General features: G+C 35.8%; 1 protein-coding gene across 1 annotated transcript in view; it reads right to left on the bottom strand.

Moving 5' to 3' along the window:
* Positions 1–1,458: 1,458 nt before the first annotated feature.
* The window catches only part of cped1 (cadherin-like and PC-esterase domain containing 1), a 47,015-nt gene continuing 32,628 nt past the window's right edge, over positions 1,459–15,845 (bottom strand). Inside the window, exons 15-21 of the mRNA XM_030150920.1 lie at positions 9,936–10,035; positions 8,197–8,333; positions 7,874–8,094; positions 6,017–6,118; positions 5,842–5,929; positions 5,612–5,758; positions 1,459–5,424 (exon numbers count right to left, since the gene is read on the bottom strand). Coding sequence (XP_030006780.1) covers positions 5,194–5,424; positions 5,612–5,758; positions 5,842–5,929; positions 6,017–6,118; positions 7,874–8,094; positions 8,197–8,333; positions 9,936–10,035 — 1,026 coding nt within the window. The 3' untranslated portion in view covers positions 1,459–5,193. The remainder of the gene's footprint in view (positions 5,425–5,611; positions 5,759–5,841; positions 5,930–6,016; positions 6,119–7,873; positions 8,095–8,196; positions 8,334–9,935; positions 10,036–15,845) is intronic.

The raw sequence follows: 15,845 nt of genomic DNA, 5'->3' as shown, positions 1-15,845 counted from the left end.
TAAAAGTCATAATTCTGAGATTAAAGTCAGAATTTAATCTCAGAATTCAGATTTTTTTTTTCTTTTTTCTGACATTCAGGGAGAGTGTCTCTTTTGCTTTATGGCATGCAGGAGGAGTACAATAGAGTGACATAATGACAGACATAGGTGATTTTTTTACGCAGAATTCTGACTTTAATCTCAGAATTCTGAGATTGGAAAACAGATTGAACGTCAAATTTTTTTTTTCCTAGTGGCCCTAATCCTCTTCCATATTGGTGCAAAATACAGTTTGTCATCTTTTCATGGTCATCAGATATGACTCATTTGGACGTTCATGGAAACGCTGACTCTTGGTTTATGTTGTTAGTGATATACTTTGCTGAAAAAGTCACTTTTTCTTCAGTTTTCTCTGTTTCGGATGATTAACCCTCAACTTTAATTTGAGGTTTTATGGACATCCACATGGTCATTAAATCAAATATGGGAAAATACCTGATTTTTACTGTAAAAACACAAAATACAGAGGATAATATTGTAATAAATGTGGATAAATTACTTAAGAAAAGATAATATAGGGGAAAAAAATGTTTTGGAACTGCCACAAATTGTAGTGGGTCTTTATGCGTTAATCTATCACATGTACTGTATTTACACACCACCATAAAAATGCCATTTACTTCACTTAAAACATATTTGATACTATTGGGTATATTAAAGACATGAAAGAATGAAAATCAACATTAAAAAGGTAATCACATGTGCTCTAAAAATAACACTGAATAAAGAAACATGTATAAGTTGAAAAAAGCCTAAAAAAAAACCCAAAAACAGCTGATATACATAATTTTGCAACAATTTACTCAATAGGCTGAGCCAACACAAGCAGCACAAAAAACATTCCAATCAACCAACAGATAGTTTCACCAAGTCATGAATAAAACTATTACACATTTGCATTTGTAAATATTAATTTTATTTCTCTGGGGATGTCCTTCTGAGGACTTAAATAAAATAATGATACATTGGCCTGAAATAGAGGAATTTTTTAAGCCCTGGCAAGTCAGAAGTCTCCTTCTTTTAGAACACATAAATGAATATATAAAAGATTTGTAAATTATTGATTAACCCATTATTAAACCATTAATTACATCCTATATTACATTTCTGAATTTTGTTGCCTTCAACTTGTACATGTGTAATGACGATAAAGTTGAATAATCATATCTAATCTATAATTGTCTTATGTTGAATTTCTCATTAGAAATTTATAAAAGTGAATTTGTTCATTTCCAGGTTAATGAGCTTGAATTCTGTAAACATGTACTCAAATAAGACAACATACTTTAACTTCAACAATGTGATGACTATTAGATAAAAATTATCCAAAACATAAATAAAAAAAAATACCTGAAATGAAATGTCTCTGAAAGCTGAAAACCCGAAATTGATACAACTTACAATAAATTTTTTAAAATAGATTTATTTATTAAAACATATAAAGTCACATTTACATAGTTTTAGCTTAAAAAACAAGAATTTGTAAATAGTTTAGGTAAAAAACAGATTTTAAAGGTGAAACATATATGGGTCAAAGAGTAAGTTTTAATTTAAAAAATAAAACAGATTGTATTTGTTCACAGTGGATTTGTTTTAAATGGTTTAACAGAACAAGGAAGAATAACATTCATACATAAATATTCGTATATGCCATTTTACAGCATGTAAACATGTTTAGGATGAAGGCAGAATCTGTAGAAAAATATAGAAAATATAAGCACAGAATCAGAACTAAGACGTTTTCTCACATGAACAAATTTATCATCTTGTCTTCTTTAGTATTTTATACTATTTCATATTCACAATACTGGCTGAGGTCCATATGCACACAATAGAACAAAAATCAGAAAAAACCCATCAGAAATAACATCAGATATTAATAACTCATCTGACAATTGCAGAAAAAAGTGTCAGGTGCACAAACACTACCTGCAGCTTATTAAATACTGCAGCAAACGCTGTTAAATTTTAGTAAAAAGTGGAGCTGTGCAACAAAAACTGAACAGTACAGAGAAAGGAACAGTTGTGCAGTGAAAATTAGTATTAAAATAAATAAACAGTTAAAGGTTAAAAGGTTTACTCTATTATCCTGGTCGGAAAATTCAGCCTCTGCAATTTACCCATAATAAACACGCAACACCTACCATTAGCTTCTAGCATAAGCACTTAGCATTAGCACCTAGCTTTAAGGAAGGCTTTTATATATATAGAAGGCTTATTATAGCATCTTCTTAAAGCACCAGAAACTGTTTGACAAATGGCAGAATAAGGCTGGTGTGGAAATTAGCCATGGCACATTAGAAATAAGTAGTTACAAAATAGTCAGCGTGCAGCAGTAAAAATATAAATGTGAAGGTCTACTTGAAATATGTGGGTACTCTGTTTAGAAATTAATTATTTCATTTGCAATTAAAAGCTTAGGTGCATCAAAAATTGTAAATGTATACTGTAACTGATAAGAAAGTATTTACTTAGCTGGTGGAATTTACCACACTGAGCTCATGTTTACAACTAGCAATGAACAACAATTAGCCGCTGTCCACTGTAAAAGTTTTGTGCATGAGAAATTTGCCACTGCACAGCAGGGGCTTGTTGTAGGTAAGCTGGTATGCATCAAAACAAGTCGCCTTTCACGGTAAAAAAAAAAAAAAACAGAAACAAAAATTACAAAAAACTATCCAATAAGCATCAGAAACTGGTTAGTTGTCAGTTACGCAAAAGGTCAAAGCAAAGACATAAATGAATGTAGTGACATGCTTTGATGCTACGATAATATGTTATATGTTCTTGTTGTAGGAAGTGATTCACTGAGCACAGGGTGGAGACTTTTTCAGTTTCATTTTCAACAATGAACAGAGCTTCACTTGTGCCCACATACACTTCTTGTGTTTTAACACTGGGATTGTCATTGACCTCTCAACAGACTGCACTCATAATATTATAGCTTTGCTCGTCTGACATCAAGATAAATAACACACAACATGTAAAACTGAACTGTAAACATAGTAAGACAAAACACAGAACGACCCAGCATGAGTGCACATGCAAAATATTTTAGCAAACAATAAACCTTGCCACTACAACTAACTTCACCAAAGCCTCATTGGTGTGCTGCATTATTGTGGACACTATGAGCGTATGATTCAACTTCTGTCAAACAGAACAAAACAGATTCCAGCTAAAAGATGTACTTTTCTATGGACCAAGTTCACACTGGTGTTCAAGGCTTTAACTCTAACTAAAATACTGTAGGTTGTAAAAGCCAATATTCAATATCTAAAAACATTCCAGCAGCCACATTCACAAGTAACATAAGTGAAAATTGGCTTTGTGTTTGGTCTGAACACAACATTAGAAATAGTAAGTACATTTGAAACTAGCTGTCTTACAATACATTGGAGTATTATACATACATATTAACATCTACAGTGCTATTAGTAGCCAAAGGTTTAAAACTAGCTGGTGATAATAAAAGAAAACGACTTACATTATATCAGATGCCAGCTGATGTGCACAAAAAGCACCAGTGAAACAAACTACCAACTAACTTTTTTAACAATAAAAATGACTTATTGCTCGTCAGAAACTACAGAAATCTCATGTACAAAAGAAAAGTGAAACTTGTCACACTGCTAATATTTCACAACAGCCAGTGTATACAGAAAATGTGTATAACAAACTACAGTATTTACAAAAACAACCAGCTGGTGTGAATAAGAAATGGTTAAGTTCATAGCAGAAACTTCCTGCTGCACAAACTAGATGGTGCACACCTGCAAGTAGACAAGATTTGATGCAAACGAGCTTTTTCTGTTTTCAAACTACAAACCAGTCAGTAAACTTTGGTATATGTATAGGATTCAGATAAAATGAGCTACTATGAATATTCTAAACGATCTTCTTGTGCTCCTTATAAGTTAAAGTGTATCAGAAACCAGTTGATTTGCATAGAGTAGCTATGAAGAAATATACAAACTGATTTTTTGTGGCACAATCTATTTCAGAAGAGTCTGCCCAGTTGAAAACATGCTCATAAGGCTGTTTGAGAATGTAGATTCTTTTGACCTAGTCTAATTCACAGGAAGTAATCTTTTGGAATAAGCCTGCCATTGTCTAAAGAGTCCAAGTGGCATTCCCTTCCCCTGCGTCAGGTTTTCAAAGTCTGCTTACAACGAGAAGCTGAAATTTTTGACAAAGATGTGGATCATGCATTGATGCTGATTGGTTCTTTGTGGTTGTGTGGTCTTGTGCAGGGATGCAGCTGCTGTAATGCCAGGGTGTGAAATACACTGCAAAAGAAAGATCAGTGAATCCTACATTATGCATCGCCCTCGACAACTGTGACTAGTTATTCATTCATTTATTCATTTTCTGCTTAGTCCTCCAAAGGGTCAGATGGGTGCCCAGAGCCTATCCCACCTACCAATGGGTGAAGGTGGGGTGCACCTTGGACATGTCACCAATAAATCCCAGGGGTGACATATACAGACAAACACCTTTCACACCTATGGGCTGCAGCGCAAATTTTGTTTTCTTCATTTTGATGTTATTTATGGAGATCAATGAAGCTGTTATGGGTCATTGTGAACATGTAACATACACTAATATAACTGTTCATATTGGGGAATTTGTTGCAATGGAAACTACAGATACTTCATGTGAAAGAGAACTAGTTAGTAACAGTGAGATGAAGCTGGTATGGTTACAAATTCAGCTGTGAATTAGTAAACATCTGCATTAACAATGAAGCGCTGATTATGAAAAACCAGTCACTGCTGATTTGAAGCTAACGCTAACATGTTTCATTGTTCATTACTGTGATGAATAATAATTAACAAAAAATCTCTGACCTGCACTGTGAAGTTATTGCGAACAGTAAAATTTTTCCTGAACAGAGGTACATCATTTTCAGGAAAATGTTCTTGTTCCCAAAGTGCAAAAATGTTATTGATTAATACTTTGGTTTGTAAATTAAGGAAGCGATGATGTTTTCACTGCAAGGTTCCGTTTTTTGTGCAGAAACCACTGATTTCTTCTCCTCTGTCTGCTTTGTTCTCTGTCACTCCTCCCAGACGGTGACCTCATGACCCCGCTGACCTCAACAGGTGAGGACCCACTGGGAGGCGTCCTGATCTCACACACATACACTCTCTCTCAGGTGTTCAGTTTTGTGGTTTTGGGACACAGGCGGCTCAGCAGAATCTCAGAGTACACCTGATTCACTGGTCCTCTCACGTGATAAGATGAGGCATTAGACCTCGCTCCCTGGTCCGTATCCAACATGGCTGATTGGCTCCAGAGTCTTGGTCCTGGTTTGGTGGATTTGGTCCTGCTGACTGTTGGTGTTGTGTCATATGAAGTCTTTGAGGAGTCCAACTTCTCCACCTGGTTCACAAAGAAAACAGATGAGAACGTTGTACCGAAGGGGGTGGGGGTGGCAAGTGTAGAGGCAACATGTGATCACACTGTGCTTTAGATCTGATTTTGATTACGTACATTAGAAACTCTTTGACTTCAAGAAGTCTCAATAGACAGATTTACAGTAATTCACAGAGAAATAAAGCAACGTTACCTCATGAAAATGGCAGGCACACCGTCCCTGCAGAAACTCCTTGTATCGACCCATTGTGATGCTGAAGGTGTCAATCACCTCGTACCCATAATGCTTTGCTATGGTGATGATGTTCTGGTTCTCTTTGTAGAGTTCCTGGACTTCTCTCTTAGCATCCATAAAAAAAATCTTAATTAACAATAAGTTTTGTTGTTACTTTTTAAATTATACTATTAGTGACAGAAACATACCAGACTGAGCGATCGTATCCCATCGACAGGAAGGTGAAAGCCCATCCCCAAAGACTTCACCACCACCTCGATGTTACTGAGTCCCTCTCTGAGTATGGAAAATCATTGTCACTGTCCCATTTGTTCAAACTTAACACTTTCGTCATAAAATTAATGTCTACGTGTGTTTTAGCACCTGTCCAACATCTCTTTGATGACCCTCAAGTGATTGGTGTTGAGCCACTGGACTCCTCCCACAACCAGCACCGTCTGGGGGGAGTTCAGTAGGGGTCGTGACCTTCAGGAAAAGGAATCTCATTAGTGCATAAGAGGTGTACAGCTTAGCAGTAAACACCTGAACTCAGAGACTGTTTGATTAGTGTTTTCAATTTGACAGTTGAGTTTTATTGTACATGTTACAATTTTATGTAAAAAAAAATCCCTACACTGTTAAATTTTCAGGTTGTCCATCTGTCTGTCTGAGGAAGACCTTGGGGCACTTTGTTCACATTTACCACAAACCTTCACTTGGGCTCCACTGATAAAACTGATTAGATTTTGTGCAAAGGTCAAGATCACTGTGAGACAGATTATGTGACCAAGATGAATGACAGACAACAAATGTCCTGTGTATGACATGTTAAAAAAGTATGTAGTGTGTAATGGCCTCTGGGTGATTTCTGTGGCCCCACTGGTATGTATTTCTCCTGTCACTTCCTTACAGTACTGTGGCGAGCGAGTTGCATGCACCGTCAGATCTAAGTCTGATGCACGTCCCTGGAGAATTCCAAAAATTTGGAAAACCTTGAGGCTCACTTGTCATCAGCTAGAACTGATGTTTGTTACCTCATTTGTGGTCATATATCTTCTTGGTGAGATATATGAGATATATAAACCTTCATACATACAACATGCAATGTAAATCTAATTGTCCGGGCGTGGATTAGCATCACCACAGAAAAAATAGTCAATCAGAGATATGCAATAAAAAGGGAATGAAAATACCTACAAAAGTTACCTGACACAAAAAACACAAAGAAAAAACACAATAGATGAGCCCCCAGTTTACAACATACACAACAAAACACAGTATGTTTAATAGGGCAAAAAAAAGACAAAATTGTCATGTTTATGTTGGTTATTTAACACTATAGTGTATTTGTCTCTTGGTACAGCTTACGCCACTGGAATAGTTTAATGGATTCATATATGTTAATATAGTTTGAAATTAGTCTTCGTCCCCCTCCTAAAAAAAAAAAAAAAACACACACACACACACACACACACACACACACACACACACACACATATATATATATATATATATATATATATATATATATATATATATATATATATATATATATATATATATTCTATGATGTATCTGTACAGACATGACTTGTATTAGGTTTAGCTGTAATTATAATGGTTTTCACACAATAGAAGAATTAAAAGTCTTAAAATCACTTACAATGCTGCAACTAGCAGAATCAGCTGAATAAAAATAGAAAATTCAACCATATTACAGTAAGTATATCATGTCTGTTTTACCCAATGATGCCTAAAAATATGCAAGTCACTTGTTTGAGCCAGTGCTTGCTTTGTGTGTCCTGGGACTTTAGCTAAGAGGATATTAACTCTGGTTTGCCCTCACACAAAGGAAGTGATGATAATGCACCCTAATGATGGATGACATTCACTCTAAAATGGAACATAGAAGAACAGTTCTGTTGACCTACTGTAGAAACACAGTAGCTCTGAATGACAACCTGTTCCCTGTTCCCAAATGTCTCATTCTAATGTAATGAAAACACAATTTTTCAGGTAATTATACAACATTGAAGACATTTACTTAGTGATTTTGGACCCATCACATAGAGAAATTTCTGTAAAATTTGGAAAAATTCTCCCAAGATGTTCCTGGGATTTAAATTCATGAGACTGGGACGAATGGACAACCTGAAAACATAAAAAATCAGTGTATCATATGTGAGTGTAAAGTCATGTTGTTATAGCTGTAAATGCAGCAGTCTGCAGTGTTTTCATCCACCTGTGCAGCAGCTGCTCCAGTGCCTGTCTGAACGTTGGCCTCTGACTCATCTCCAACCAGAACTGAGGATAATAGGAGTAGCTGATCAGAGTCCGACCCCCATTCAGGTTCCTATAGACCAGCGTGTTGTGGGCCTTCCCCCAGTCCTCCAGACTGGAGTTTACCCGCTCCATCAAAAAGTACATCATCCCCCGATTGGTCGAATCGCCAATGAACAACAGCTAAGGATGAGGAGAGAGGAGAGGACGATAAACAACAGAAGATGAAGAGGACAGAGGGAATTCATATATCACCTGACCTCATTTGTGATCACATGACCTCACCTTCCTGTCCGCCATACAGTCCTGCAGCTGTGGGCAGTCCACTAGTGGGTGATAACAGCTGTCTGGTCGCCAGGCAACCTCCCTCCAATCACAGGTCCTGTTGTCTGAGCAGCTGAGACACGGCACCACCCATCGACCTGAGAAACAGATAAGACTCCGCTTTGGTCCAGAGGTGTCCTCTTTAATGGGAAGAAGCAGTTTACGGTTTGCTTTGGAATCAGAGTTGGGAAGTGATTCGCTCAGCTTAGACAAAGGGAAGCTGTTAATGGAAAGTTGCATTTTTTCTTCATATGGTCCAAGTAACAAGTCAAAATTATGTTCACTTGTCATAAAAGCATGAAGTTTGGTGCTCTGATCATTTTCAGAAATTATGCTAGTGCAAAAACACGCCATGGTGGCCATCTTACTTTCCTCTATAACTGATCTATGTGTTTTGCATCACATGTCCTGAATTGGATATTGGGAGAAAGGTGATGTCTATTGTGTCTCTAGATACCTATGTATGTGTCACAGTGACACCATTTACAAATTCATTAACTGTTGTGATGTTGTTAAACCTAAACCTAACAAAGAAAACACAGTAAATATTAATGTTGTCAATAAACAAAAGCTCCACAACATGTGCATGTAACAGACATGATACATAACTGAACTATTCACCTGTGAAATTTATGAGTTTGAATATGGTATTATTGTGAACATCAAAACATATATTCTGTCTTATTCTTTCTATTTTCGTTTGGTTCAGGAGATGTTCTGTGTTGTTCTACTAGTACATCAGCTGTCACAGGATCATTTTGTGATGGCTCCATCTCAGAAAAGGTTCAGCAACTCAGACACCATGCATTTATGATAAAGTGAACATCTTTGTCACATGTCACACTGAATGTGGTCTCTCTGTTTGTGATAATGCAGTTTTTTCTTGTCACCAGTATGTAACAGTAATTTCTGGACTTCAATAAAAATAATGATGTGTCTGATTTTGGTAGTTATGAAAAGAAAATCATTTATTTTTCCTTTTATTCCCATTCTTTGTTTATTTGGAAAAGCAGGTCATACAATACTTCCCTTTCGGGTATATTTCAGTAGCCACACATCGAAATGAACAAAGATGCGAATCCAAGTTTTTTAGTAGAATATAGAACAAATTAAAAAAAAAAAAACAGTGGGCGGGAGGAAAGGGCTTACTCCGCTTCTTCATCAACACGTTAAGACACAATAAGGTGTGTATGTTTGCATTAACCTAAACAAAAATGTATATCATATAAATGTTTTTACTTTTTTTTTTTTTTTTTTTTAAGTAACTATTGTTAGTTATTGCCAAACCATACCCAGAATATTTAAGATTTTTACACTCACTTGCATCCCCTCTGAATGCTAGGTTAAGCTCCACAGTTTATGTTCAGGTGATTTGACTGTTTTGAACCATCACCTATTTCATACAGAATGTTTGTTTATGTAAAAAGAATAATCTGAATCTTTTGAATCATAAAATAAAATAAGGGACTGTATTTAAATGACAGATACTTGATTTCATATGCTAGCCACAGAATATTGCTGCTTGTTTGCATGTGTGGAAAATAAATCAGATTTGTGTAATAGATCTGATAATGGCAGGTGGTTTTTGTTCATGGTTTTATGAAAAACTAAACACATCTCAAATTTGTTGAATATCACCTGAAAAAATATGGAATTACAGTAACAGTGCTTAATAAAACAGTATAAATATTTTGTCACACCTGGTTCATGGCCTGAGCTGCAGGACTCTGCTGGACTCTGAGATGTGATCAGAGGTTCCAAACCACAGGGATGACCAGGCTGCACCAGCAGACCACAGTCCTGAAACCAGAACAGGAGGGCAGTTTTTATGAGATTGCACAAGGAAACCACTAATATTCATGTTCAATGAGCTTCATTCATGATTTTTTTTTTCCGTCTGAAAAATTAATCACCGATGGTCATCATAGTTGGAGATAAATCGACTCATTGTTGAGGCTTCTTCTTCTTCTCTTCCTGTCCTCATTATTTGGTCTTCTCGTCTCATATCAAAGCTTCTCCTTCTTCTTTCATCCTCTTACTTCTTTTTCTTCTCTTCTCTCTTGTGTCTCTCCTGGTCAGAGGTCAGAGGTCAAATAAACTTGACCTGTTCAGCGCAGAGGCCCCGTGGGAGCCGCCACGTCTGGCCCGGAGTTCAGACGCTCTCTCTTCTTCTGCTGCTGCTGCGGGGGTTTCTGCGTGGCGGCGTCACATTCTGCACAGCGGCGTCGCAGCTCGCAACAAAGTGCGACAAGAAAACTTAACAGGGATTTTCTTGTTCGTACCTGAGTTCAGTGTACACGCTCAAACAGCCGCCGCCCCATCACCTCTACACACCAACAACAAGGACAAAACGCCGCTGCCGCCTTTCATCCAGCAGGGAGTTTAAAGCAAGAGCTCAGCGCCACGTAGACGCTTTACTGTTTATACTGATTACGTCCTCAACTCAACAAGAGACAAGAATGTAAAAGAAGACAGAAAGAGGAAAAGATGAAAGAATTTGCTTTGTTTTAACAAAAGAAAAACGTCATGAAGTGGTTGCTATGCTGCTACAGCAGATCTTTAATTCTAATTAGCTGCATAATCTTCATTGACTCAACAGTGCAATATGAAGTAAAGCGAGTTAAAAAATGAATGATTTGCAGCTGTTAAATAATATGGAAGAGAAAAACACTCCTGAGTAGAAACCAACACATACACATTGTCTGTGTTTTATTTCTTCATTTAATGCTTCACAGTGAAGCGCTGAATGCCAAACCATCAAATGTCCTTTTCTATTATACTTGTTATTATTTCTAATGTATTTCCAGATATATCTGTGAACTCCCATTCCAACAGTGCACTTGGTGACAAAATTCCAAAAAAGCCCGAGTCACGTATCGGTTTGGTATGTAAACAAATGGACTGCTTGTGATGGAGTCATCTTCGAAATTGTTCACAGTGAGGGAAGTGATTCGAGTGCTTAAGGGAATACTAATGGATTAGTGATAATTAGGCTAACACTGGGGTTTTACATATTTGAAGAAATATTAGTGATGAAAGTCATACGCTGCCTTAAGAATAGAGTTAAGTAGAATAAAAAATAAAACTGGATAAATGTGAATAGATGCCAATTTACAGTATTAACAGTATGCATATGAACAACATTAACAGTATGCATTACCCATGAATAACAGTATGTACAGTATATCTATGAAACAGTATGTATCTCTATTAACACTATTAACAGTATACTGCCTATGAAAACAGTATGTATATCTATGTAAACAGTACGTATACTTATGAAGCAAGTCTATATAAAAATAGTGCATTTATTTTTGATAAACGTTGAATAAATATTGCTTTGTTATTGCAGGACAGAAGATTATTGCACATCATATAGCACATAATCCACATTTGAAGGATTATACACACATGCATGAACATTTTAAGGTGCAGGTGGAATATTGAACAGAATCAGGACAGGGAGGTGGAGAAGAGTAATGTGTGACATATTCTAATGTAATGCTTCCTGTGCCTCCTTCACCTGTCTCTGAATATCCTCCTATTTGATCAGGTCGATGTTTATGCCCACAACACATGTGAAAAGCAGCTCTATGTGATTATGTGATGTTTGTAAATCTTGAGGTATAACTTCTACTAATCTATCTATAGCTTATTTCTCCCTATTCCACATAAAACATGTAATATATATATATATATATATATATATATATATATATATATATATATATACCTTTATTCAGATTTATTACCATGCAGGGGAAAAGTGACGATGTTAATAAGGGCCTATGACTGACGGGGGCGGGGGGGGGGGGGGGGGGGGGGGCGAGAAAATAGTGGAACTCTCTTTTTTTTTTTTTTTTTCAAAAATTATTAACATATCACCGTAGAAGAATATTTGCTTCACGTACTAATAAACATAAAAAGGGATATTTGAAGGACAGAGCCACTGACAGGAATATAAATGAAGTAAAAGGCCAAGGGAATTATATTTATTTCCATCCAAGAAGTAAAACTATATTTTATTTGTATTCGTATGTCAATGTAAAATAATAATAAATAAAAATACTGTTATCATTAAGGAATATTATTCAAATGTAACAGATGGCTTCCACCTTTCTCATCAATCTTGTGTGAAATTGCGAAATCTATTACAAATTCTACTTTATCTGTCTGCACAGTGTTTGCATGGTTTGTGGCATTGAAGCGGCGGGGCCCAAAGTGAGTTTTTTTTTTTTTACAGGACCCCAAATCCCTGGGAGCAAACCTCTCAGAAATAGGGTTGTATTTCAATAGAAATAAAACCATGCCATAGAGGTTTACAGAGTTTGCTCAGTTTTGATTTTTTCATAAACACACAATTAGGGTCATCATTAAACTACATGAAGTAAATTTCATAAAAGAACACGATAACAGGATGATCAGTGAATAGCAAATATTTTAAACAACAGATAAAATGTGACTTTTCAACAGGAGGGCTTCTCTGATCAAAAATTAACTGTATCAGTTTCATACAAAGGTACCTGCATCTGAGTTCATTATTACACATATTTATGATATTTCTAATTGTATTATTTCTATTAATACCTTTTATTTACATTAGTATGACTTTATCAGGGGATATGCAAAACTTTTCAGGCATTTTAAAGAACAGAATATCATAAAATGTTACAGTTGGTGTATATAACGCATACAGTTATGTTTTTTGCTAAGCTTTAAAAAATAAATATGTGAAAGAGTGTGAAAGAATACAGTAAAAAGAATATTAAGAGTATGGACAACATCACTCTGCAATTAAGTTCTAAAACAGACTTAAATGACTGAAACTGCAGGAAAAACCACATTTTGTTCATATTATAATAAGTGGAGTAAAACGTGCTTAAGGTCTTAAAGAGGTTAGTTTTGCCAAGTTTACAGTAGAGATTTTTTTTTTAATCAGATTTAATCAGAAGCATAAAATAATCTGTGGTGATCAAAGAGGTGGCCAGATTGATCCTGATCTGATCCAGCTCTAGTGTAACCCTGGTGAATGTGCTGATCCACATTCATCAGATCATCATCTGCAGCTCATGGCTGCTGTTCACAAACTTCCTAAACTCTGCTGTCAGGGAACTCCCCTAACAGTAAGCTGACCTGAATCAGTCTGACAGTGGAGAATCAGGAATTCACAGCCGACACAAAAACTGCTGAAACACATTTCCTGTCCGGTACATCCAACAGTTCATTTTTCAGCCTTGAGAAACAAAGTGAAACTGAGGATACGTTTATTTACAAAAAGTGATGGTTGGTGCAGAAATGGAAGGAATCTGACACGGAACAGAAAATGTTTTGTGTTCTTGTTTGATGTTGTTTTTTGTTCCAGTAGTAAAAACATGATTTCTAATAATTTAAACAGTAGATTTCTAAGGATTTTTGATTAATCTGAGATTGTTCTGAGGAGAGGAACTGAAGCTGAGAGTAAAAAGTATCCTACTTTATCTAAAATTTTTATTCTCTGTTCTGATATAACAACATCTATTTAGTTTCATGAACATTAAATACAGGAAACTAGACTGAAAACATACCTATTTAAAAAGGCTTATAACTGTTGATGTTTATGTTTTTCTGGGGGATCTGTTCTTTTCTATTGTTGCACTCTGAGCTTCACTGAATTAAAAGTGCGTTATAAATAAAATATATTATTATTATTATTATTAGTAGTAGTAGTAGTAATAATAATAATAATAATAATAATAATAATAATAATAATAATAATAATAATAACAATAATAATAATAATAATAATAATAATAATAATAATAATAATAATAATAATAAATATCTGCCTATTACGGAAATATGTAGAGGATGATATTATAATAAAGGGTTTTAAATTGCTTAGGAATGGTTAGATGCAAAGGAGGTTTTAGGACTTTTTGAAAATTCCAACATGATTAATGCACTGGATTCTACAAAAAAACATATGAACAAAATAATAAAAATTCTTTTAGTCATTGACAAAATATGCTTTTGGCCGTCTTCAGCAGTCTGAAGCATTTGCAAAACTATCAAAGTACTTTCAAAATATCTCAGTGTCTTTACATTTGCGTTTCTTAAATTCAATTTCTAAAGTTGATGTCAGTGTTCCACAGACGCTCTGAGATAAAAGTTAAAGATTTAACTTAAAGCCTCTCTCTGATTTATGTGGGCTGAAAGCTGGGCAGTCCTGAGGTTCTGGCGCCGGTCCCGTTTGGACCCAGTTCAACAAAGATTAGATCACAGAGTCAGAGTAAGCACATACAGACGAACACTTCAGGCCATGCTTGTTCACTTCGTGTACGACTCATATTGATTATTACTAAATGTCTATCAGAGTGTATCATAAAAATTAAAAATGTGATCTGTTATTGGATTGAGACTCTGTGTTATTTCCATGGCAGCCACGCCACATTAACCCCTCTGTACTACCAGGATACTCTATAGGTTACCATGACAACTCCACACACCAAAAGATGATTGAATTTTTCATGCACAGAAGATTTTTAATTTTAATCTGACACATGATGGAAGAAGTGAATCATGCCAGTTAAATTCATGCTGTGACTGTTTGTCTGAATTGTATGAAAAAAAAAAACAACAACAAATATCACACTACTGATGTTTATGTGTAGACTGAACACTGTATGCTTATGGCCTGTTCATACTCCAAAAGAACAGAGACATTTGGGAGTTTATGCAGCTTGTTCTCGACACATCATCCAGGCAGAGCTTTTTTTCTCATGCGGTGTTTGGCATCTACTGCGCAATTTTTCAGTATTTTGGAGTGGGCGTTGTTCGTACATTAGGAGCAGTGAGCTTCCACTGAAGGTGTCTGAAGACCAGCTCCAGTACCTCGTTCAACAGCACTGACAGGAGAATACACCTAGCATATCTTTGTGATGACATGACCAAAGTGTAGTGATTTCTTAACTCTATTAATACATTTTTACTCATTCTTGAAGAGCAAAATAAAATGTATCGAGCTTTTAGTGCTGGTGACTTGTATCACATGAGATGTTGTCGAACACGAAACTAACTAAACTATCCTTATGGTAAACTTCAACTTTTTCACCTTGAAGAATTTTCTTTTTAAGCAACAAATATACGTATAACTGATGGGGGGGGGGGGGGGGGGGGGCATTTAGTAAGAGTAAAACTTCATGCTGCATTTCTATTAAAAAAAAATCATTTGGCTTCTTCACCAAAGAAGCACTGATTTTTGAGGGAACTACTTTTTACATGAAACAATTTAATCCAAGAGCTGCATTTTTATTCTGATTATTTATTAAAAGTGTTTGTGTGCTTTTGAAAAGAGTTTTCATTTCAGACAGTACTTGCAAATTCAGTTTTACTTATGTTCTCTCAGAAAATGTCTTGGTTTTATTTCTCTGAATAAATCCAGTTTCAACATCCTACTATATAATGCACGTTTCGGCCCCGCCCTGTGTCCCATCGATGTGTGATCGATATTGCAGCACGGGAGGATGTACGGGTACAATGCCGCTAGTATTTGCAATTTCCATTCGACCCTTCGCTGCTGTTGCCATATAGAAAAAACCTCCAACTGTCACATTTAACAAATTGTTAAATGT

This window comes from Sphaeramia orbicularis, chromosome 12 (assembly GCF_902148855.1).
Source record: "Sphaeramia orbicularis chromosome 12, fSphaOr1.1, whole genome shotgun sequence".
NCBI classification, from domain to species: domain Eukaryota; kingdom Metazoa; phylum Chordata; class Actinopteri; order Kurtiformes; family Apogonidae; genus Sphaeramia; species Sphaeramia orbicularis.
The sequence above is the reverse complement of the archived record's forward strand: the minus strand, read 5'-3'. Positions and strand labels throughout refer to the sequence as shown.